Below are 22,578 nucleotides of genomic sequence, written 5' to 3' on the forward strand. Positions count from 1 at the left end.
CATGAGTGCGGCGGTATCGCGCATCGATCTGACGGCGAGTAACAGTCCTGGATCGAGAGGTTCCCTTTCCATCCAAGTCAGCACCCTCGACAGCAGACCGACCGCCTCTTTCGCGGTTGGCTCGTCTTCGTCGTCCTCTTCCTCCGGTTCCTCGGCGTCCTCGTAATCGGTTGACCTCTCCTCCGCCTCGATCTTCACGCAGCAATGATCCTCCTCGAGCTCCTTGATCTTAACGCAACGCGCCAGCTCGCTCTCCTCATCCAGGATCCACTTGCTCAACTCCTCCTCGCTGACCTCGAGACCCACTTCCCGAGCCAGGCTCTGCAGCTTGATCAACAACAGCCTGTCCTTCTCATGATCGGCCAACACCTGAATCCTCGGCGACAAGCTCAGCCCGGGATTCGAACAGCCTACAGAGTTATCCTCCAGGATCCAACTCCTGGCGAACGTCTCCGATCGGACACTCAACCAGGCCTTGTGGAGATCGGCAAACGCCTCTTTCAGAGTGAATCGTCTCAGATAGGCGAACAACGATTCGTCCTCTGTTCTCTGGTAGACACCGTAAGACGCTCTGGAGAGGACACCGGTGGCTAGTATGACTCTCAACTCCTTGATCACGATCCTCGTCTCTAGGTAATCTTTCGGGACGATCACCAACCGGACCAATCCACCGGCGGCGACGCAGTCAGCCTCCGGAGGCAGATAGTCCGCGGTCTCGGCGACGAGGACCGCTCCGTCCGGGTGCATCGCCATTGCTGTCACCGCGAACTCTTTGTGGAACCACCATAAGAAGAGGTCGACGGTTAGCGAGCCTCTTCCGCCGCCAGCGTAGATAACCGGTTGGCTCAGCATGTTTACTCGTCTGAGGCAACGGGGCCGCCAGTGGCGACCGGTCACCAGCAGTCTGGTTCTATGGTGTCCTTCGTGATCAGCGGCCCCCACCACCCACACTCTCTCGACGTTGCCAGCTGGGCCGACAGTGGCGCCCCGATGACATCCAGGCAGGTCCCGCCAATCCAGGAAGGACACATGTGCGAGGTAGATGCGGTCGCGGCTGTAACCCTCCAGGACACTCCTCAGAGCCTCGACTTCCACCTGGGTCGAGGTTCCGGGGTTCGGCTGAGCCGAGTCGGTGATCGTCTCCGACGTGGTGGACACCGAGGAGTAGGACGAGGACGAGGAGATTGTGGACGAAGGTGCACAGATGGCGGAACAATTTTCCGGGGAGTCCCTGTCGAACGTTGACCTGCTGGCACACTGTCTCTCCTGCCTCCGAGTCCTCAGTCTGTTGTCCTGCTCACTGTGTCTAGACTCTACGGACCTTTCCTCGGAGCTTGGCTCGAGCCTGACCTCGTATTTCGGCTCTTCCGGTTTCTCCCGGGAGACGTAGGTCGCGTCGTATGTCGGCGAGGAGGCGGTCGAAGGCGGAGAGGTGCAGTTCCCGAAGCACGGGTCCGACGAGGAGAACAGGTGCGTCGACGACGACACGTCTCCATGGTTCTGATGGAGACATCGAGCAGAGTCTCCGGGACGATCGTTGGACGGGCTGCTGTGATCCCAGCGTTTCGTCTGGCATCTATGCTGGCGGAAGCCGTTTTCATGGGGCTGAGTAATCTCGTTGTGGCGCATGCGCGGCTCCGACGACGATCGACCCTCGCACGCCGCCACGGACTTATTGGCTGTGCTGTTGGCGATCGTTCCGCTGGACGGGCTCCGTGCCGGGTCCTCGGGGGATCGATGATAACGATGATTATGATTATTGTATCCCCCTCCTACCAGCCGTACTTTCTTAGGTAGCTTGTTGTTAGCGCCGCAGGTACACTTGCCGCGGGGTGACATGTTCCTCGCGAGACCGTCGGAGGAACCACCACCCCCCGCCCCCAGGGCCTCCGTCGTTCTTAAGGATCGTCTCCGAGACCCTGGGACGACTTATCCGGGACGTGTCTCGCGAATTTCGGGAAGGATTCGCTCGCGCGCGCGTGCGACCGCTCATCCACGGCGTGCCGGCTTCGCCTACCGAGCGATGACTGAGCGAACGGCCGCGACGCAGCCGTCAAAGGCCGGAGCGGGAACTAGAAGGCTTTGATGTACCGCCGCCCCGGCGCGCACAAAACGAAAGCGGACCCGACTCGTTGGTTGGCATGCCACGGAGAGAGAACGGGATAGAGCGCGCGAGAGAGAGAGAGAGATAGAGGGAGAGGGTTTCGCGGGATGAAGAGAGAGGACTGGGAACACGGCCAAGCAAGCGCCACCCGTAACCAACAGAGACAGACACCGATGGGACGCGAGAAGGAGAGGAAATCCGGGAGAGAGAAACAGAGCGTCAGCGGAGAGCAACGATGGAACGAGATGACGTATCACGACGGACGTATGGTCACCGGGTTCGAGGACGTCCACGCAACACGACGGGCTCCATTACCGGACCGATATACAGTGCTCCCACGCGGGGGGTTGGGGACGAGGACTACGGCTCTCTCTCTCGCGTACACTGGAAATCCCCGTAGTTACCGAGCCCTCCCGTGCAAATACAATTTTATACATTTTTATCATTTTGTTGTCAAGGCCGTCGATAGTTGCACGTCAGTGACGCGATACGTACTAGTAGTGTGTGTTGTTTATATTCTAACAATATTTTCTTCAATAGGTGTACATAATAGTATGTAATAATATTGGTCCCCGGTAAAGTAGGGCACGTTCACCCCAATCCCTCATTTTCGTATTCCAATTTTAACACATGTTCTCGGCATTCTTTTCAAACCTAATTGCCCCCATCAGAAAAAGCATCCCTCCACCTTCAATTTAAACCCTCAAACGTCGAAAAACTCCTACTGGAACACATTCTAAAATCGTCTCGAAGAATCCACTTAAAATCGAGACAATCGGTAGAGGGTCCACTATACCGTGGATTAAACGAACATTTCTGATCGAAAGTGTTAAAGCATTAATTGAAGTATTAAATATTGGGTTGGAAGGAAAGGTCGTGAGGTTTGTAAATTGAAATTGAAAGCTAAAATTCAGATATTTGTTCACAGATTTATTCAACAACATATTTTCTATTCGGTTCTTATTACTTTTTGCCATTCTCGAGATGACCTCTGGTGTTATTGAGTAAACATATGAATAAATACCTTAATTTTATCTTCGATTCTTAATTTGAAGACGCTATGAATTTTCTTCCCAACCCAATATGTAGTATCTTTTTCATTACTTAAATCGTGTAGGTCTGGTTCTATAAGCACCGTGTTGCTCCTGATCATTACTGTTACACCAAACGATGCATCTTCGATTTTTAACCCGGCGTTGGTAAGGTGGGAAATGTATCGTAAGTGGCAAGGTGGGGTCTCACAGACCCACCGAAATAATATATTGTATTATAGAAATAAATAACTTTCTCATAAATATAAGATTAGGTATTGCTTAAGAGGCTTGTAATTTATCAGAGTAAAAACGCAGATCCACGAAATTAAATTTTTATGATTCAAAAATACTTAACTAATGAAACATCTTTATAATGTCACAATCAATCTAAAATCTCTGGGGTCTGTGAGAGCCCACCTAACTAACGCCGGGTTAAGTTGAAAACGCTACGAACTTTCTCTCCAATCCAATAGTATCTATCATTACTTAAATCGTGTAGGTCTGGTTCTATAAGCACCGTGTTGCTCCTGATTATTACTGTTACACCAAACGGTGCTGCACCGACGTTGTTAAGATCCAAACAATGTTTTCTCCGATGTGTACAATGGCCTAAGGACATGATGTATCTACGACGGGTTCGGTAAAGGTTAAGGGCGATGCTGGTTACCCGAAGATCGAGGGGCAAGTTTCATTAGTCATCTCTCGCGGAGCGATTAATATGATCGGAATTGATGGCTCTGTATTGGGTCATGATCGGCACGCGGCGGATTCAAAGCGGTCGTAAAAATGTCAAGTGTGACAGCATGAAAGGCGCCGCCGCGCGGTGCGTTGGAACTCCCGAGCTCCGTGCAGTTCAGGATACAATCAAAACAAGCACGCCGCGCGGTGGCATCGATCGATGTCGCTTCTTAAAACTTTGTTTACGAATCTCTTATCTCGATGTCCGCGACTCGTGCTACCAGAACTGTTCGAGTAGCGGATAGGCAATTTTGTAGGTCACTTTAGACGAGACTTCAGTCACTAGGAGCAATCTAAGGACCTGGAACGGTGAGTCAAGGCCGATGGGGAGTATGCTTGCGCAATCGCTATGCGTCAGAGTCCTCTGCGTATGGTAAAATTTACCTGGTTATGCATACGAGCGTGGAGGTTGAATCATGGGAATGGGAATAGGCGTAAGTTACTTCGAAACGCAGAATACGATATGTATTGCGGTTGGTGTCACGAGGTTACCCCCTCTCTGCCGCCACTAGTTTAGTCACGTGACGCGACGCGTGGGGAGTGGAGTGGGGACAGAAGTTTTGATCTGGATACTCTGGTCACTTCATTTTATATTTGTTCCTTCCTTTCTGTGGAAGGAAAATTAATAATAAAGTTAGCAAAAATAGGAAGAACTGGTTGCTTGGCAGCTGTAGAATCGATGCAGAAAATTTTCATTTTGTAAAAAGATCCGAATGATCATTGGCTGTTTAAGTCCCCCACCACCGTACCGGATAATGTCAAGTGGGTCAGTAGGTGTGTTCCAGAAACATGTTCGAAGAACAGAAAATATAGCAAACAAATGTAAAACGATGGCAGGAAAAATTATGACGTTACCGGACGGTGACGTCACTCTCGCATGTTCGTGAACGCTCGAGCAAGGGTACCTCGTCGAGGATGGAACGAGCAGTTACCGGAATAGACGTGTTCCTCTTGGAAAAGGGGGACTATCGAGCCACGGTGTTTCAATTTGCACATATTTGAGGATGTGTGTGTGAGTGTGTGTATGTCTGTGACTCGACTTTTTTCTCGCAACCGGAGCGAAAGATCAACGCCCCAAGCGCCCCTGTAGATGTGCGTCTCCCGTGATGTTGTTTCAGGAGAATAAGACCTGACTGATCAGACGCCGTTCGGAAACGATTCGGAACAGATGCTGAAGCTTTAGCAATCATCCAGTGGAAATGTTCGATGGACAATGATGAAATTGGGTTTTGACCTATGCAACAAGAATTGTTAAGATCGTTCACAGTGTCCTAAACAACCCTCAGAAAATAAGATTGGAAATCAACAATCCTACACTTGGTGAACCTACTTCCGACCTCTAACGCCCTTCGAAAGCTTCAGTACAGTCTCAGACCTCTAACTTCCCAATAGATCATCATTTTGGAACCCAGTGAAGAGGAGTGAGTTCAATGGGGTCCAATGCCCATTCAATCCTCCCCAAAATGATATCCAAATCAACAATCCTAAACTCGGTGAACTTCTCTAGCAACCTTCAAAAGCTTTAGGACAGTTTCGGACCTCTAACTTCCCAATAGATCAGCATTTTGGACAGGAGCGAAGATGAGTTAGTTCCGGAGGTTGTGCCGGTTAAATCGAGCGTGCTAATTAGTCGGGGGCCGAAAAATGATCGACTGGTTTACACGGGTTGTGCAAGAGAGCGAACATGGCGTCGTTGAAGCCCGGGGAGGGACAGAAAGGGAGGTGGATGAGGATGAGGAGTAGGAGGAGTAGGAGGAGGAGGAGGAGGAGGACGGATGGGGGGCAGCTTAATATTGCAAATCGGATTTAGCCTTGGGCGCTGGTCGCGCATGATTATCGGCGTGTCGGCATTTCATAAACGCGTCCACATCAAACGCAGCTGGTTGGTCGATCGCGATAATATTTGTCACGTAGTTGCGGTGCGCGGCGGCAGCGAGCGCGTACGTACGTACACCGTATACACCGTGTGCAGTACAGCACACTGTGCACCATCATCCCCGTGCACCGTGCACACCGCGGATGCAGGATAATCGATCGGGTCCTCTGTACGGCCGTACGCGTGATTACTTTCCGGTTGCACATTGTCTCCGCCGCGTCCGGAATTCGAGGCTCGCATACCGCCGGGCCTCGGCGTTGATTTGATCTGAGGGCCCCCTCATGGAACTCGTCCTTGTTGAGGTCCGTGGAATATGGAACCTTGTTTCACCGACAAACAGGGCATTTCGTAAGCTCGGCTAATAACCTGGACGCTCCACCTCCCGGAAAGATCACGTGCTATGCCAGAAATGTCCGAATTTAAGGCACACGCGCTCAACGTTCATTATTCGACTGCGGATTTTTATGCGAAACGTATCTTTGTTTCTTGACTGCTTCGTCCAGCGACTTAGCATTTTGAATTTAATCACCTTCATCACAAAGCGCTACCCTTCACCTTTCATTCAAGCCCTCGAACGTCGAAAAATTCCTACTGGAACACAATCTAAAATCGTGTTAAAATTGTCCCGTCCGATCAGTTCGGTTAATCGAGGCTCCACTATACCGTGAATTACGTGAACGATTCTAATCCAAACTGCATCGTGTGGGGTATCATTTTAATCGGGAAAGAGTCGTCCGTGTGTCGGTGAAAGTTTCATCACGAAACAACCGGGAACAACAAAGCTTCACCAATAAATTAGTTCAAGCCGCGGGGCGTCTGTGTAGGATAGAAAGTTTTAAGACATTGCTGTGCAACCTGCGACCCAGCGGAAGATCGATGAACCCGTAACATCACGAGAAAATCGTAGACAGTAGTTTCGAATGCAGCGACGACGGACCAACCCGAGTGGAATCGAGTTTCCACGTGCGTCGACTGCAGGCGGAAAGAAGGCGGGCTCTCCGCCACCCCCGAAAAAGCGACAACCCTCTTAGTCGTCGCTGTGGAGTCTCTTACGATGTTACGTGGCCTGGCACAGCCTCGGAAGGGTGTAACCTGGGTTGCCATCGACGCAGTTTTCTATCTCCGAGGAGAGGGTGAATCGAATTGACGCCGCGCGAGAGGCTGAACGTTCAGATTCGATCTTCCGGATGGAGGACCCTCCGTCCGACGAACAGAAACATTGTCCTCGTCCTCGAAGGGGGTTAATTCGACATGGCAAACTCTAGAAAACGGAGATCCAGAACCCGTCCACGAGACAATTCTGCGTGACAGTCGCCTCGAAACGCGCATAATCGATAATACTTCCGCGGACGTTCCAACAATGCCCGTCGCCAACAAAAATGTTGAAAGTTACAGGCCATCTCTCTTCCCCGGAGTCCCTTCAAAGTACATTCCCGATCGTCAAACGATTTTCCTTCAAGCACGCAAATTCCCCGGGCGAACCTTTGGAAAATTCTGGGAGGTCGGTAGTCCGAGAAATTGAAGACAAAATTAGTTTTGTCGATTTTCCAACATGTTCTCGTCATTCTTTCTAAGCCTAGTTTCCCTTATCCCACAGTGCCATTCTTTATCTTTCATTCAAGCCCTCGAACGTTTCAAAACCCCCACTGGAACACAATCTAAAATTGTGTCGAAGATATCGCGTCTGACGACTTCGGTTAATCGAGGCTCCACTATATCGTGGATTAGGCGAACAATTACAATCCAAACTGCATCGTGTGGGGTGTCGTTTCAATCGGGAAATAGTCGCGCATGTATAAAAAAAACGTGTCACGGAGAAATAATGCAAAACAAAGAAGTTATAACAATAAATTAGTTTAAGGACTAGCATCTGTACGTGGTACAAGTGATTTCGGACACGATAAGACGCTGCTGGCGGTAACGACAAATGTACCAGTAGGTTCGGGAGTATATTCAGCATAGCAATCTGTGATTGCAGGACGTGTCTATACAAGGAGAACGTTGCAAATAACGAATCGCAGTACGGTCGGCGACGTAACGCTTGATTATTTAGCTAGATCTGTTATTAATTTCTCTGTCGATGACAGAATGGGGAAAAGGGCTCGGCTCGGCTCAGCCGCTTGTATACGCGATTGCCGTCTTTAAAACGTTGTTATTCGGGTCACCGGCGCGGCGGTACATGGAAAAGCTCTCTATGTATCGGGGCTATAACCGTGGCGCGCGGATTGACGGCGTTCCGGGACAGATAACCCAATTAAAAGTTACACGGCCGTGCACACCGGCCCAAAGAAAACACGTCATTCGGATAGAACGTTTCCCGTTTACCACTTTCCCCGGTTTCGAATAGTTTAGTCAGGAACGGGTACGGCTAGTTTCCTTCTGAGGCCACGCTTGCTAAGCGCAGGGGCTGTCACTTGTTCTTTTCTTTTTCCTCCTCTCGCAGAACCGAGTTTTCTTTCGCGGGGGAAATTATTACGAGCTGGCACGATATAGTTTCCGAGATAACGAGACACTGTATCTTTTGTGTACGGCCTGCGAATTTTCTAATGCGACGTAAACATTTTTTTAAAAATAATTTTCACACATTGAAAATTGTTCTTCAGCTGATTGAATTTTTCTGAATGTAGTACATCGCACGTAATCAATTATTGGGCACTCGTCAGGAGTTTATCTACTTGTGAAACATGTTTACACGACTCAAGCGAGATGTTCGCGTTAATTTAATTTGTCGACTCAATTGTGGGAACACCTTGCTTAACTGGAGGACTCGAGAGCTGACACACTCTTCTGTTTTCGAATTTGATTACACACGTCGCGCACGCGAAGTGGCAGATTCTAAATGACTCAATCGCGCCGCGCTCAATCGAACGAATCAAAGCGTCCAGCAACTTCCGTGGGAGAGTCGCAATCGCTATAGCGAAGCGTCGTCATGCTGCGGGAAGAGCGCACTTTAGAATCAAATTTTCTGCAAAGTAAAAACTCTAAACCGAACATGATTAATAACTAATTAATTATCAATATACGGTAAAAGTGAACTATTTTTTTTAACATTCTCGTATCTAGTGGATGGATTGTTGGGTACGTACATTTTCTTTAGGATCCACTAGATGTGAGAATGTTACAAAAATAATCCACTTTTATACCGGGTATTTCACCTAACTGATCCACCTTGGATATCTTTGTTGTTTTTAAAGACACGTCAAACGTCTGAAGGAAAAAGTTGAATGGTAAAATGGGGCTCATGCGTTAACAAAAAGATTTTTGTTTTAATGTAATTCTTTTTAGAGATATGAAGGTCACCTTCATTTTTTTAAATGGAATGAGGTATTTTTTAATACGTGAACAGCTGGACATTTGTTATAAAAAAGTACTAACCTATGTATGTCGAGAAGTTAGTAGTTTAGGAGATATTTCAATTTAAATAACTCTTAAACACCATTACTGTCGTATTAAAACGTTACACAAGTAAACTAGTTCTGTTGACTTTTTAAACGCGATCATCTCTATCACACAGCGCCATTCTTCACCTTTCATTCAAGCCCTCGAACGTTGCAAAACTCCTACTGGAACACGTTCTAAAATCGTCTAGAAGACGTCGTGTCTGATCTGGTTCGGATAGTCGAGGCTCCACTATATCGTGGATTAGGCGAACAATTGTAGTTCGAACTGCATCGTGTGGGGTATCATTTTAACCGGAAAAGAGCCGCCCATGTGCCAGTGGAGATTTCATAAATAAACAATCAAAAATAAGAAAGTTACGAACAGAATTCTGCGCTGTAAAATAAATTTGAGACACAAATTGATCCGAATTGATTCTAATCGAATTCGTTCGCTAGTGCACAGAGTCGCAATTAAGGGGGCTGACATTCCTCGACAGCGTAATGTAGCAAACTTTATCGAATTCGCAAGTAAGTAAACGCTAGCGTCTTAGTACGATAGTAATGGTGTTCTAGAGTTATTTCAATTGAAATATCTCCTGAAGTACTAACTTTCCGACATACACAGGATAGTACTATTTTATAACGAATGTTCAGCTGCATCGATTGATGTATTAAAAAATACCTCATTCCATTTAAAAAGATGAAGGTGACCTTCATGTCTCTAAAAAAATTACACAAAAACAAAACTATTTTTAGTATCGTATGAGCCCCATTTTACTATTCGACTTTGTCCTTCAGACATTTGACGTGTCTTTAAAAACAACAAAGATATTCAAGGTAGTCGAGTTAGGTGAAATACCCTGTATATTGATATAAAAGATTTCAGGGAACAATTCGGCTATAAATTAATGCGATAACGTCGACGAAGGAATTACAATTTTTCTTGCGGCGAGTATCGCGATAAACGCATTACACCTCGAGCACCCCGAAGAAACCGTTCTTCTCCAGGACTCACCCTTAAAACTGCCATTACTACCCCGAACATATTCCATCCCCGCAAACAGCACCCCAACTTACGCATTCGTCGCACGTTAACAATCTCAATTTGCCCTTTCAACTTTTCTTCCCCGAGTGACATCCCTCTGCTCGACCCACCCCCGAACTGCGCATCCGAAGACACGTCTCTCTTTCGACAGAGAGAGAGAGAGAGAGACAGCGGACCGTAGAAACACAGAGACATTGTGCCAGTAGAACGAGACAGTGGTACATGAAATTCTCACCTCGAGGTCCAGGGGCCGGGCCGGTGAGTCCGGGGATCGATATTATTTTCTCGATACACAGCCACGACATCTCGAAGAGAACGTCCGGCGGAGGGTTGCCGAAATTGTAGGATATTGGTGTTCCGCCGAGGATGTTTGTTTCTCACGGAATTTGCATAAATTATTCGAGAAACGTTAATCCGGTTGGCTTCCAGCGCTGCCGAAATCCTCCATCGACCTTCCCCTGCTACTACCCTTTTCCACCCCTCCGCTGTTTTCCTCGCACCCTCTTTAGCGACGACCGCTTCTCCTCTCTGTCCAACCTGTGCGCAAGGGTTCGAGAGAGAAGAGGAGGAAAGAGGACAGTAACCTTCTCTCCTTCGAGAGAGAAGGGAAGGGTGGTAGAAGAGCAACGAACGAACGAAAGGCTGTCCTCTCTCCCTCTATCCTCTCGACGTGCGCTGATGCAAGGGAGAAAGAGGATCGGTGACGAGAAAGAGGAAGAAGAACGGGAGGGCGGGGGTTGGACCGAGAAGCTGTGCGAGGGTGGAGGGCCAGGTGAGGCTAGATGAGGAGAAGTTAGGAGAAGCGAGCCCATGATGAGGAGAGCTAGCGCACGAGGTAGAAGAGGAGGACGACGACGCTTCTCCGGCGTAGATGAGGAGAAGCTGATGACGTGGAGAGGGGGTTGCTGGTGAATGGAGCCGCGGTGCACGGAGGAGGCGGTGGCCAACCCCAAGCTGGGGTTGCCGGGGCAACGTGGGAGGCGTAGGCGCTGTACCCAGAGCAGGGAGAGGAAGGGTTCGTTCGTGTTCGTTCGTTCGGTCGACCAGGGCCATGCCACGAGGGCTCCGAGAGGAGCAAGAGAGAGGGAGCTTCCCAGGGAGCCTGGGGGTGGTTGCGCGACTCGGTGGCGGGGTGCAAGAAGTCCGAGGAGGGGTGCAACAACTGGTTAGACCGTTCCAGAACCACCGGCTATCGGCGCACACTTCGGACATCGTGCCCGTACTTTGTTTGCTTGTCCAGTTACTACCCTCCGTCTCCTTCCAACCCTCTCTTCTTACACCGTCGGCTATTTATCGTTGCTCCAGAGGTTTCATCTTCATCCAAATTTTCGGCAGACAACGTCGTTTTAGGAGTATCTGTTACTACCCTATATTCTTTCGCCCCCTATGTTAGGCATTCATGTTCCTTCAGACACCAGGACTCTTGATCGATCCGAACATGGACACCCCACTCTCTCTCTCTCTTTCACCCCTGTACGTCTTTCTCGCCCCTACATCAGGTATTTGTCGTCATTACTCCGAGTTGCAATTGCAACAATATCATGCCGGAACTACTACCTCTGTTCCCTGTACGCTCTCCCAGGCATTTATGGTTGTTTCTTCAGAGGACTCCTTGATCGATTGCATAGCTTGTACCCTCTCGGCGAATATAATCGCCACAGTTGAGACTGCGAGGGAGAAAACTACCCCTTTCAACGGATCTCGGGGATAAATTCAATTAATGATTAGGGTGGGTTGGTTTAACTTGTTAATTTCTTCGTGTCTTGTCGATTTTCGTTTTCTATCGTCATTCGTAGAGGTTTCGACTAGGACCCACTACCTCTACACTAACCCTACTGCGAGGGTGTTTTATGAAAATAAAAAAATTGAGTTTATTAAACCGGTCAGAACGACCGGCGAGGCCGTCGAAGTTCTTGAAGAGCACGTAAACGGTGGAAAAGTCAGAGGTTGGGAATTATTATTGCAAACACGAGGCTACGGGAAGCGGGCAGTGCATTTTTTTGCCGTGCTGCGCTCGAAATTACGTTCTTCCGTCGCGTCGGGAAACACAACAATTATTTAACGCTGAACCCACGGGTCCGTGCGGCGCGGCCAGCTTTTTCAATTAAACGCGGGCCACGCGCGCCTCTCCATCCCGTCACGCACCCTTTTAATAAATTCGCGCAAAAATGCAGTGCGCTCCAAATTCGGAAAAATAAATAATTATCAGCGGCCACGCGATACTCGTTCCGGAATCCATCGAGTATTTCCATCCCTTCCTCTCGGCATGCCGGTCGGGACAGCTGTTCCTCTGCCGCCGCCGAGAGGATTTTGCAAAATCAACAATGGAGGCGCGCTTCCGCAACGATTTTCCCTACCAATATCGAGCCGGGACACACCGTTGTCTATCGCCGCCCGGAAAGGTAGAAAAAAAGGGAGACGAGAAATCGCAAAAAAGCACATATCGAAAAAAAAGGGACACACAAATCCTTGGTTTCGCCGAAAAACCGGTTACCCGGGAAGGATTAATCGCGCTTCCACCTGTGGCCCGGTCCTTTCACGGTATTACGATCATAGTTGAGCACCGATCCAATTTGCGAATTTTTAAGTTATCCCCTGTGGCGGTTTGCAAATTGATACCGCCGTTCTGCGACACTTCGATCCGACCAACAAACTCTGCTTTGAGAAACAGCCTGGTTCTCTGGTGGCTTTTTGAACGTGATCACCTCTAGCATACAGCGCCATTCTTCACCTTTCATTCGAGCCCTCGAACGTTGCAAAACTACCACTGGAACACATTCTAAAATCGTCTCGAAGACGTCGTGTCTGATCTGGTTCGGATAGTAGAGGTTCCACTATAACGTGGATTAGGCGAACAATTATATTTCGAACTGCATCGTGTGGGGTATCGTTTTAACCGGAAAAGAGCCGCCCACGTGCCAGTTGAGGTTTCATAAATAAACAATCAAAAATGAGAAAGTTACGAACAGAATTTCGCGTTGGAAAATAAGCTCGAGACAAAAATTCATCCGAATTGATTCTAATTGAATTCGTTCGCTAGTGCACAGAGTCACAATTTAGGGGCTGGCATTCCTCGACAGCGTAATGTAGCAAACTTTATCGAATTCGCGTGGAAAAATCCGGCTCGGAAAATTTGCCCGGGACGATCTATGTAGGTAGTGGAGAGAGGGTCGGTCGAAAAGTTGTTCCGTCACTGTTTGATGTTGGTGCAGCTCGAGAAATAATCGAGCGTTCATATTTAAAGCAGCAGGCTTGGGTCTCGTCGCTCTGCGGCGCATCCAACGTTTTTCATTTTTAAAGACGACTACTATCCCGGACACACGATTCCGGCGCGCGTGCACACGGGCTTCCTAGTTGCGGCCCACATATTTACCGTCGTACGTACATAGTCGACCGTGCACACGTACACAGGGCCGCCCACCTGTGCAATCCGCCCACGCAGTGTCTCCCTACTTGTATATGCATCCGCGCGCCTATCCTCCTCCGAGTCAGACACCACCTTTTTCGCAGAGTCGATGACGGATCGAGTAAACTAACGACCGTGGATAAACCTCCGAGAGCCTGCGTTCAGCTCCCGGAAAAAAAAAAATTTCCGAAAAATCGCGTCACTGATAAATTAACCGGGCGATTTTCAACAGATCCGTGTCAAGCCTGTATTTTCAAATGGTTGAAATTATGCGTGCTCTTTTGTGGGTAATTCAAGCATATATTGTTGTAAAAATAACAAAAAGTCTAAATACGTATTGCTAGAATCAGATTCGTCAGGTTAGTATTTGTCTCTCCACTCTAGCTTCCCCTTCCACGACGCTGTTCCTGGTCACGTGACTAATCTGGTACTGGCAGAGAGGGGGTAACTTTTTTTCTTGAATACTCTGGTCATGTGGTTTGTACCAATGACCACATTATGCCACGATGAGATACAATAACATTCAAAGAGAATTGTACCTCCGACTGAGAAATTCGATGCTGCTCCCGCATAAGTGTTAATGTGACCAACCCTGGCAGAGAGGGGGTAACTTTTTCCTTGAATACTCTGGTCATGTGGTTACCAATGTCCACATTATGCCACGATGAGATACAATAACATTGAAAGAGAATTATACCTCCGACTGAGAAATTCGATGCTACTCCCTCATAAGTGTTTATGTGACAAATCCCATAGAGGCAGAGAGGGGGTAACTTTTACCCCTGAATACCCTAGCCAAGTGGTTTGTACTCATGTCCACATTATGTCACGATAAAGTAAAATAACACTGAAAGAGAATTATACCTCCGACTGAGAAATTCTCTCTCGATGCTACTCCCGCATAAGTGTTTATGTGACTAATCCTGGTAGAGGGTGGGTAACTTTTTGCCCTGAATACTCTGGCCATGTGGTTTGTACTAATGTCCACATTATGCCACGATGAGATACAATAACATTGAAAGAGAATTGTACCTTCGACTGAGAAATTCGATGCTGCTCCCGCATAAGTGTTAATGTGACCAACCCTGGCAGAGAGGGGGTAACTTTTTCCTTGAATACTCTGGTCATGTGGTTACAAATGTCCACATTATGCCACGATGAGATACAATAACATTGAAAGAGAATTATACCTCCGACTGAGAAATTCGATGCTACTCCCTCATAAGTGTTTATGTGACTAATCCTGGTAGAGGGTGGGTAACTTTTTCCCCTGAATACTCTAGCCATGTGGTTTGTACTAATGTCCACATTATGCCACGATGAGATACAATAATATTGCAAGAGAATTGTACCTCCGACTGAGAAATTCGATGCTACTCCCTCATAAGTGTTTATGTGACTAATCCTGGCAGAGAGGGGGTAACTTTTTTCCTTGAATGCCGAGGTAAAATAAATATTTAAAACGTCGTGACGAGGTAAAATAAATATTTAAAATTATAATTAACATATAGATGCAACATTTGGAATTTCGGACTGTGTTACATTGTCACTATTTTAATGTTAACAAATGTTGCAAAATGTTGCACGAATATAACGGCGGAAGTGAATTTGAATTTCTTTGGTTCCAAGCAACGGGAACAATAATTCTGTTCAAAGTTGATCATCAGCACGCCGCAAACGATCTCAGTGTGTCAAAGTATCAATTGTTTGAAAGTCGGTCGTGTTCTGTGTCCGTTTGTGTGCACTCGTTACTGAGGTATCGATGATGTTCGTGTTCCCGGTTACTGGCTGGTATAATAGTGGCGATATAGTGGTGGTTTCAATCGCAGAGGAGGAAATAGTCCGCTACAAGTTGTCCCTATTGTTCTGAGATCCATGGGCATCGGTGCTTAACCCATTTACATCATCGTCAACACACTCGCTGCCTCCGTTTATGTCGGCGACAGTCATTGCAGTTGCGACGTTGAATTAAATTCGAACGTTTTTTGAAAATCGAACCTTTTTGAAAAATCTCGGCTGTTGGGGGTCTGACGTGACTCTGCGCATTTTTTATCACTTAAATCCCCATATTTGTTACGAATAAAAATCTAATAAAAATATTTATTACCAATTAAAAAGAAGTCGTCCCTCTACTAAACGAACTTTGATCATATCTTTGATCTTTGATCTTCGAGCAAGATCAGTTGAAGTAACTTTTCCTCAATTCATCTGCAGTGATTTCCCAATTTAAAATAAGGAGAATTTAAAAGACTGAAAATTGCATGCACGACCAAAGTGGATCCAAAAAATTTGTACGGTTAAAAAAATTGTCGGGACGTCTCGGACTGAGAAACGAAAATTTCAAGGCTGGAGGCTCTTGAACCCGCCAAGTTCAGGTCCGACCCATCGCAGCTCCCGTCTCCGGTAAAACTATCGATCATCAGTGCGCGTTCCTCATGAAAACCGGTAGCGCGTTGCAAACTTCTAGAATTACCGTGCCGAGTAATCCAATCCAATCCACGGAGAGCGAGGAGGAAAGAGAGACTACAATCGTGCCGGGGAATCGGTAATCGTGTAACACGAGCGCGCTGCCAGGGACCGAGAATATTCAATACCGGAAATGAGAATCCTCCCGGATGACGGTGCTCGCCCCTGGGTCGCTCTCGTAATACCTGAAGAGACTGGAGAGAACTCGCGATCCACGAATGCTGGAAACTATGACGAAAGGCGAAAGTGTCTCCGGCTAGCAGGACAACCTGAAAGACGATCGTATTCTTCGGAAGAGGAACAAGAGAGAGGATTGTTCCAGTTGGGAGGCTCGCGAAATACTGCAACGAAGATCGCCTAGCTAGAACACCTTGCAGGAAAATTGCAGTTGCACTTGCAATCCAACTCCGAATCAAGGATATGCTTATGTACTGATCAGTCATATTTATTTAATTTCCACATAGTCCAGTTAACGAAAAGTTGTAAAGGGAAATGGAACGAACACAATTTTTAACTTTGGGTCTTTGTTTGGACTAGTTAGGAGGTGAGCGAGTTGCAGGGATCCCCTTTTTCGGTTTTCCGCTTATATCTGGGAAACTATGCGTCCTAGCGATAAGACCATTGCACACAAAATTAAAGCTGACAAAATGTGCCACAAGATTGATTGAATTCACTTTTTCGCTATATCTCATAGTTTCCGAGATATCCGCGCTCAAAGACTAGATAACTCTTCAGCACAATTAGTGAACTTTGAGCGCGGGTACATCTCGGAAACTATGCGAGATAGCGAAAAACTGAATGGAATCAATCTCGTGGCACATTTTGTCAGCTTTAATTTTGTATACAACAGTCTTATCGCTAGGACACATAGTTTCCGAGATATAAGCGGAAAGGGGGACCTTCTACGTGCCCCCCTGCAGCCCGCTCACCTCCTAGGAGTAGGGACTTTCAGTATGTTTATTTTTTGTTTAGTCATTGACTGGACTACACAGTTTCAACAGCGAATTAGAGTTCAGCTTGAGTCGCCGGATAAGGGGAAACAGTTACGCGAACACTTATGCGGGAGTAGCGTCGAATTTCTCAGTTCGAGGTATAATTTCGGTGTTTGTATTTCACCAGCTGATTTTCGTCGCGAATATATCAAATTCGCGGTAATTACAAACATTTCCACGTGTGACATTGTGGCTCGACAGTGAATTACTCTTACAGAAACCGAAAGGCAGCTTGCAAATATAAAAATGGAGGATATCACTGATAAGATGCAAGAGCATCAGCGACGAAGTTACACTCCCGTTCACAAACGTGGTTAGAACGTCGCGTTACGAGGTCGGCGAAATCGCGAGCGATGCCCGAAACGCGGGAAAATTTCGTTCCCGTCGTTCCTCGAAACAGAAACTCGATTTCCCGGGCGAGAGAGACCTTTCAAACCGTTCGCGTCTTCGCTTCCTTGAAATTATCGGCTGCACGCGCGCTCATTAACGAGCAACGTTCATCGCCATCGAAACGTTTACTGCTGCGACAACGTGCGTCTTTCGCTTCTTTGTCACGGTTCCCCCGAGTGCCGCAAAATTTCCGCCCGGTGCAGTTTCCTGGCCCCCGGTGGCACCGCAATTACAGCGACGCGGTCGAAAATTCGCCGGGCGCGAGATTCACGGGAGAAGCGATTAGGATAGAATGAAAAGAATCGAATATCTTCGCGTTAAATAGGATGCTAATTGGTCGGGGGGCAAGCATTTCCGCGTGCAAGCCGTTGCCCGCAAATGCGGAAGCGATCTCTAGCTTTATCCGGCAGCCGCCGCGCCGCCGCCGCTGTGTCGTGGATGCAGCACACTAATAACGTTGGTAATGCACCGGGAAGCTAATTAATTGCGGATAGTGGAGGACTTGTCCTTTTATTTCCGACTTCGATCCTTTTGAACTGCTGTGTAACCGTTTTCTTTCGCGATGACGGGGAAAACGTTCTTCGGCTGGTGGCACGGGAAGCTCGAGAAATTGGTAATTTGTTATTAAGATGTCAGCTCGTTGAAATTGCCGATGAAAAGTTCCTTTGTAACAATTTGTATTGATGAGCCGAAGGGGACGCATTTTAATGTGAACTAAACTGTGTTAGACTGCTGTTCGAAGATTTTGTAAAAATAAAGAAATTTCGTGCGGCGGACGAACCCAGTGTTTTTGAAACCACCTCTACGAAACAGCTGGAAAATGGTTCGTCAATTAATTGATTGTGGCTGCGGCGCGACCATATGCGGTTAGACCGTGTAGTCGACAAACCGTATTGCGCAGGAGCATTATTATTCGAATGAAATTTATAAACGAAATTACCGGGACGAGATTTTAATTGTGTTCTTTCTTTGACGAGAGAAGTTCAAGACCAGAGAGACTATCTTCTCCAATTAGATGCAGAGAAGACCACCAGAAGAGGTGTTGAAGAGCTAGACTGAGGTAGACAAGGGTCGAGGGTGGTAGATCGCCCTTAACCCAGTAGACTTCTATTCTACGTCAGGGTCATACCTACTGAACTTAGACCTTCGTAGATCTTCATAGGACCTAAGCCAGACCAATAATTATCCATGAAAGTGGAACAGAATCCTGTAACTGATCAGGACCGAAGGAAAGCTGCTATCCAGCAGGAACTCCAGTAGAATCTCCTCCGAAGATGAGAGAAGACCACCAGAACAGGGGCAGCAGTGCTAACCCAGTGTGATTCTACACAGAGCTGATGCCCGTTAGCTGCTACTAGATCCTCCCACTTAAAGCTGCTATCAAACATGAAGTCTAGTAGAATCTATTCCGAAGAAGAAAGAAGTCCACCAGAAGAGGGGTAGCAGTGCTGAACCAGTGTGCTTCTACACAGAGCTGAAACCTGTTAGCTACCAATAGATCCTCCCACGTAAAATCCTAGGCGATTAGGACTGAAGGAAAGCTGCTATCAAACAGGAAGTTCAGTGGAATCTCTTTCGGAGAAGCGAAAAGACCACCAGAAGAGGTGTAGCAACGCTAACAAAGCGTGCTTCTACACAGAGCTGAAGCATGTTAGCTACCAATCAATCCTCCCACGTAAAATCCTAGGCGATCAGAGCCGGAAGAAGGGTGTTATCAAACAGGAAGTCTAGTAGAATCTCCTCCGAAGGAGAGGGAAGACCACCAAAAGAGGGGTAGCAGTGCTAACCCAGTGTGCTTCTACGCAGAGCTGAAGCCAGTTAGCTACCAATAGATCCTCCCACGTAAAATCCTAGGCAATCAGGACCGAAGGAAAGCTGTTATCAAACAAGAATGCTAGTAGAATCTCTTCCAAACGAGAGAAAAGACCACCAGAAGAGGTGTAGCAACGCTAACCGAGTGTGCTTCTACACAGAAGCCTGTTAGCTACCAATAGATCCTCCCACGTAAAATCCTAGGCGATTAGAGCCGGAAGAAGGCTACTATCAAACAGGAAGTCTAGTAGAATCTCCTCCGAAGGAGAGGGAAGACCACCAGAAGAGGGGTAGCAGTGCTAACCCGGTGTGCTTCTACACAGAGCTGAAGCCAGTTAGCTACCAATAGATCCCCCTACGTAGAACTAAGCGACCCGTTCGCAGAAAATCGTAGGCGATCAGAAGTGGATGAACCGGGAAGTTGAAGGCCAGAGAATCTTCGAGAAGAACGTTATAAGAGGTAGAGAAGGTGGCGGGTGAAGTTGGTGGGAGCGTGGCGCGAGCAAGCAGTACCGAATCTTCGAGAGGAAACGGCGGCTGGAGAAAGGGAGAGGGTGAATCTCGTAGACTCTACTAGCAACGGGGGTGGACGAGAGCACAGCTACGAGCCAGAGGGGTTATCGATGGTGGCGGATAGTACGTCAGAGCCGGAGGCCGGCTGCGGGGGTCGACGCCGGGGATTCAAGTGGAAGCTGCGGCCAATCCGAAGGAATCGTCGCCATGGCTACCGGCGCCTGCGTCCACCGGGTTGCATGCAGACGTTCCGCACAAACGTACACCACCCTCTCTTCCCACACCTGCACAACCCTCTCTCTCTCTCTCTCTTTCTCGCTCGTGTGCTTCTATGTATTTAAATATATAGCAAGTAGACGAGCGCGCGAGCACACGAGAACCATCGTCGTGTTTGTGCACCTATGGAATGTGCAAATACCTCGTACATATGGGGTGGACTGATGTACGTACCCCTACACCTACCTACCCCCCATCCGGTCCATGTACCGTTTATATGTATAGGGGGGGGGGCCACTTATGTGCACACCATGTGCACCGAATGCCAGGTATATACACGTGTATGCGGATTTGTGTGCGCCGCAAGATAGGCGTTAATACGATTTATCTTCGCCGCTTTCGAACCATTCTCCGCCAAGCTTTTCTTTCTTAGCTGGGGAGGAGAGACCCTGTGTTCTCTGCAGCTTCCAGGGGGGTTGCGAATTTCTCTTCAGTATCGTACGATTTACCTAGTTTTTCGACCAGGCTACCGCGAGATCGTTTATCTGTCGCATTCGAACGCTTACGCGGGAGTAGCGTCGAATTTCTTCAGTTGGAAGTATAATTCGCTTTCACTGTTTATGTGTCACCAGCTGTTCTATGCGATAACTTCATGAAATCCGCAGTTTGGTAATTAGAAGCATTTCAACACTCACGCGGGAGTAGCATCGAATTTTCTCAGTTGGAGGTGTAATTTCAGTGTTCACATTTCGTCAGCTGATTTTTGACAGAGAGGGGGGAATAGCGTCGCGGAAGGGGAAGGTGTTAAGCCGGAGATTTATGAATTCGATGTCTCGAGAAGTTGAACACCGGGGTCCGGCAAACAGAAGCAAGCGAAACAAGAAAAGAGCAACGCTCGGTTCCTTAGTTCTTCCCCGGAGCGTGAAAGAGTTTAATCGACGATCTCCTCGGATCCTCTGTGATCTCTTTCCTCTCGCGCGGCACAGGAACTGAATCAGCGGCTCTGCTCGACGAACCGTGCTACCGCGAAGTATCATGGAACTTCGTTTAACCCACTTTCGCCCGACGGAGAAGAGGGATGGAGGTTCGGGGGCCGAGTATAACTGTGACAAACTTAAAACCGAATGCGCCAACAGCCGCCGCCGCCGCCACACAGCCAGCCCCAGAGCTAGCTGTTGCTTCTTCCCGGTGGCGGCTCACTTCTTCTTCTTCTTCTACTTTGCCAGCAGCAGAAGCAGTCGTCTCTCCTCTCACTTCTTTCTACCTCCCCTGCTCGCCCCTATTCTTCTCGCCGCGAAGTACAAAAGAAGCCCATTCACCGGAAAGTAGCAGGATAAGTGCGTCTAAATTGCGGCCGACAGTTTCAGGAGGCTCGATCCCGAAAAGGCTTCGATCGCCTTGTTGAGACTCTCCTTGCCCTCGATGAACGTCAACAATCGAATTTGCCGGAATTATCCCCCCTTCATCTATCGATATGGGTCAACCACCCCCGCCCCGGAAGTACAACCCTTTCGGGATGGAATTTTCATTCGCAGGAATTTTTTAGTTTGCCGTTCCTGCAGGGGGGGTGGTATTTTTACTGGAAAACGAAATTTTGTACTCCCCTCGAAGGGGTGATTCCCCAGGTCATTTGAAGTAATTTTCTCCCTAGGGAAAAGGTTTGTGAAAAAATTGTGAAAGTAATTGTAGATCGTAAAAGATTGTTACAGTAATGTCGCGATTGCTGTCCACGATCGGATACGCGTTGGACAGTAAACGCGACTTTACCGTACCTGTGAAGAAACACAGCGTTTTTTCTAATTTAAAATAACACTTCTTGTTGGCGGTTCATAATTAATGTCGTATCCTGTGTCTGTGCGAATTGTTCGGTTAATGGGGAACGTGTGGCGACGTTAATAACACGGGGCTCGTCTCATGAATGTTGGACATGTGATCGTTGTCGAATGAAACGGCCGACAATGAACGGCACGAGAAAGTGAAAACGGAAAAATTACGGGTTCCACAAACGTCCAGGCCTTGAACAATTGTGGAACAATGCGCGGCCCATTACGTTTGCCCTTGCGTTTCCATGAAATATATAATCACGTAATGCCAGTCTGAGAAGATTTAGGGGAAGGAGCTCTTTCGCAGAGGGTTGGCGGACACTCCCTCGTCGACGCAGGCGCATTGTACTGTGCCCGCTAACCCTAAACACGAGGATTATGCAATGTGCTTTTTTCGCGTGCCGTTCTGGTTGTTAGAAAAATTACGAACATTGTCAAAAATTGTTCAATTCAATTCAAATTCAGACCATGAAACCATTGTAGCCAAGCTGCTTTACAAAATGTTTGCGAGTAATATTATTATTGCTAACAAATGCATTCACGAGAATAACTCGTGAAAAGTATTGCGGAAACTTTTTTGATTAAATTGTCATTGCAATTTCGTCTAGCTACAAGTATTAAAAACAATATCTCTGAGCCCTAATAAGGATGCAGGTAGTTGTTGGTCTTAGCCTCCTTGGGCTGACCATAGTGGTCTCATTCTACTTCCACAAACCTAGAATTACTGCTCGCTACACTGTGCTGTATTTCATATAGTATAATTAGCCCAGTGAATGAATGAAT

General features: G+C 47.6%; 1 protein-coding gene across 6 annotated transcripts in view; it reads right to left on the bottom strand.

Moving 5' to 3' along the window:
* Positions 1-22,578, bottom strand: part of LOC143212529 (uncharacterized) — an 81,249-nt gene that overhangs the window by 49,865 nt on the left and 8,806 nt on the right. For 5 of the 6 annotated variants that reach the window (XR_013009726.1, XM_076431398.1, XM_076431395.1 and 2 more), the window contains exon 1: positions 1-22,578. This exon is cut by the window's right edge and continues 8,806 nt beyond it. Coding sequence is in view for 5 of the 6 variants with exons in the window: in XM_076431398.1 (XP_076287513.1) it covers positions 1-1,839 (1,839 nt within the window). In the remaining variant the exon portion in view is untranslated. The other variant, XM_076431397.1, reaches the window with a different exon arrangement.

The sequence above is a fragment of the Lasioglossum baleicum genome, chromosome 10 (genome assembly GCF_051020765.1).
Source record: "Lasioglossum baleicum chromosome 10, iyLasBale1, whole genome shotgun sequence".
In the NCBI taxonomy this organism is placed as follows: Eukaryota; Metazoa; Arthropoda; class Insecta; order Hymenoptera; family Halictidae; genus Lasioglossum; species Lasioglossum baleicum.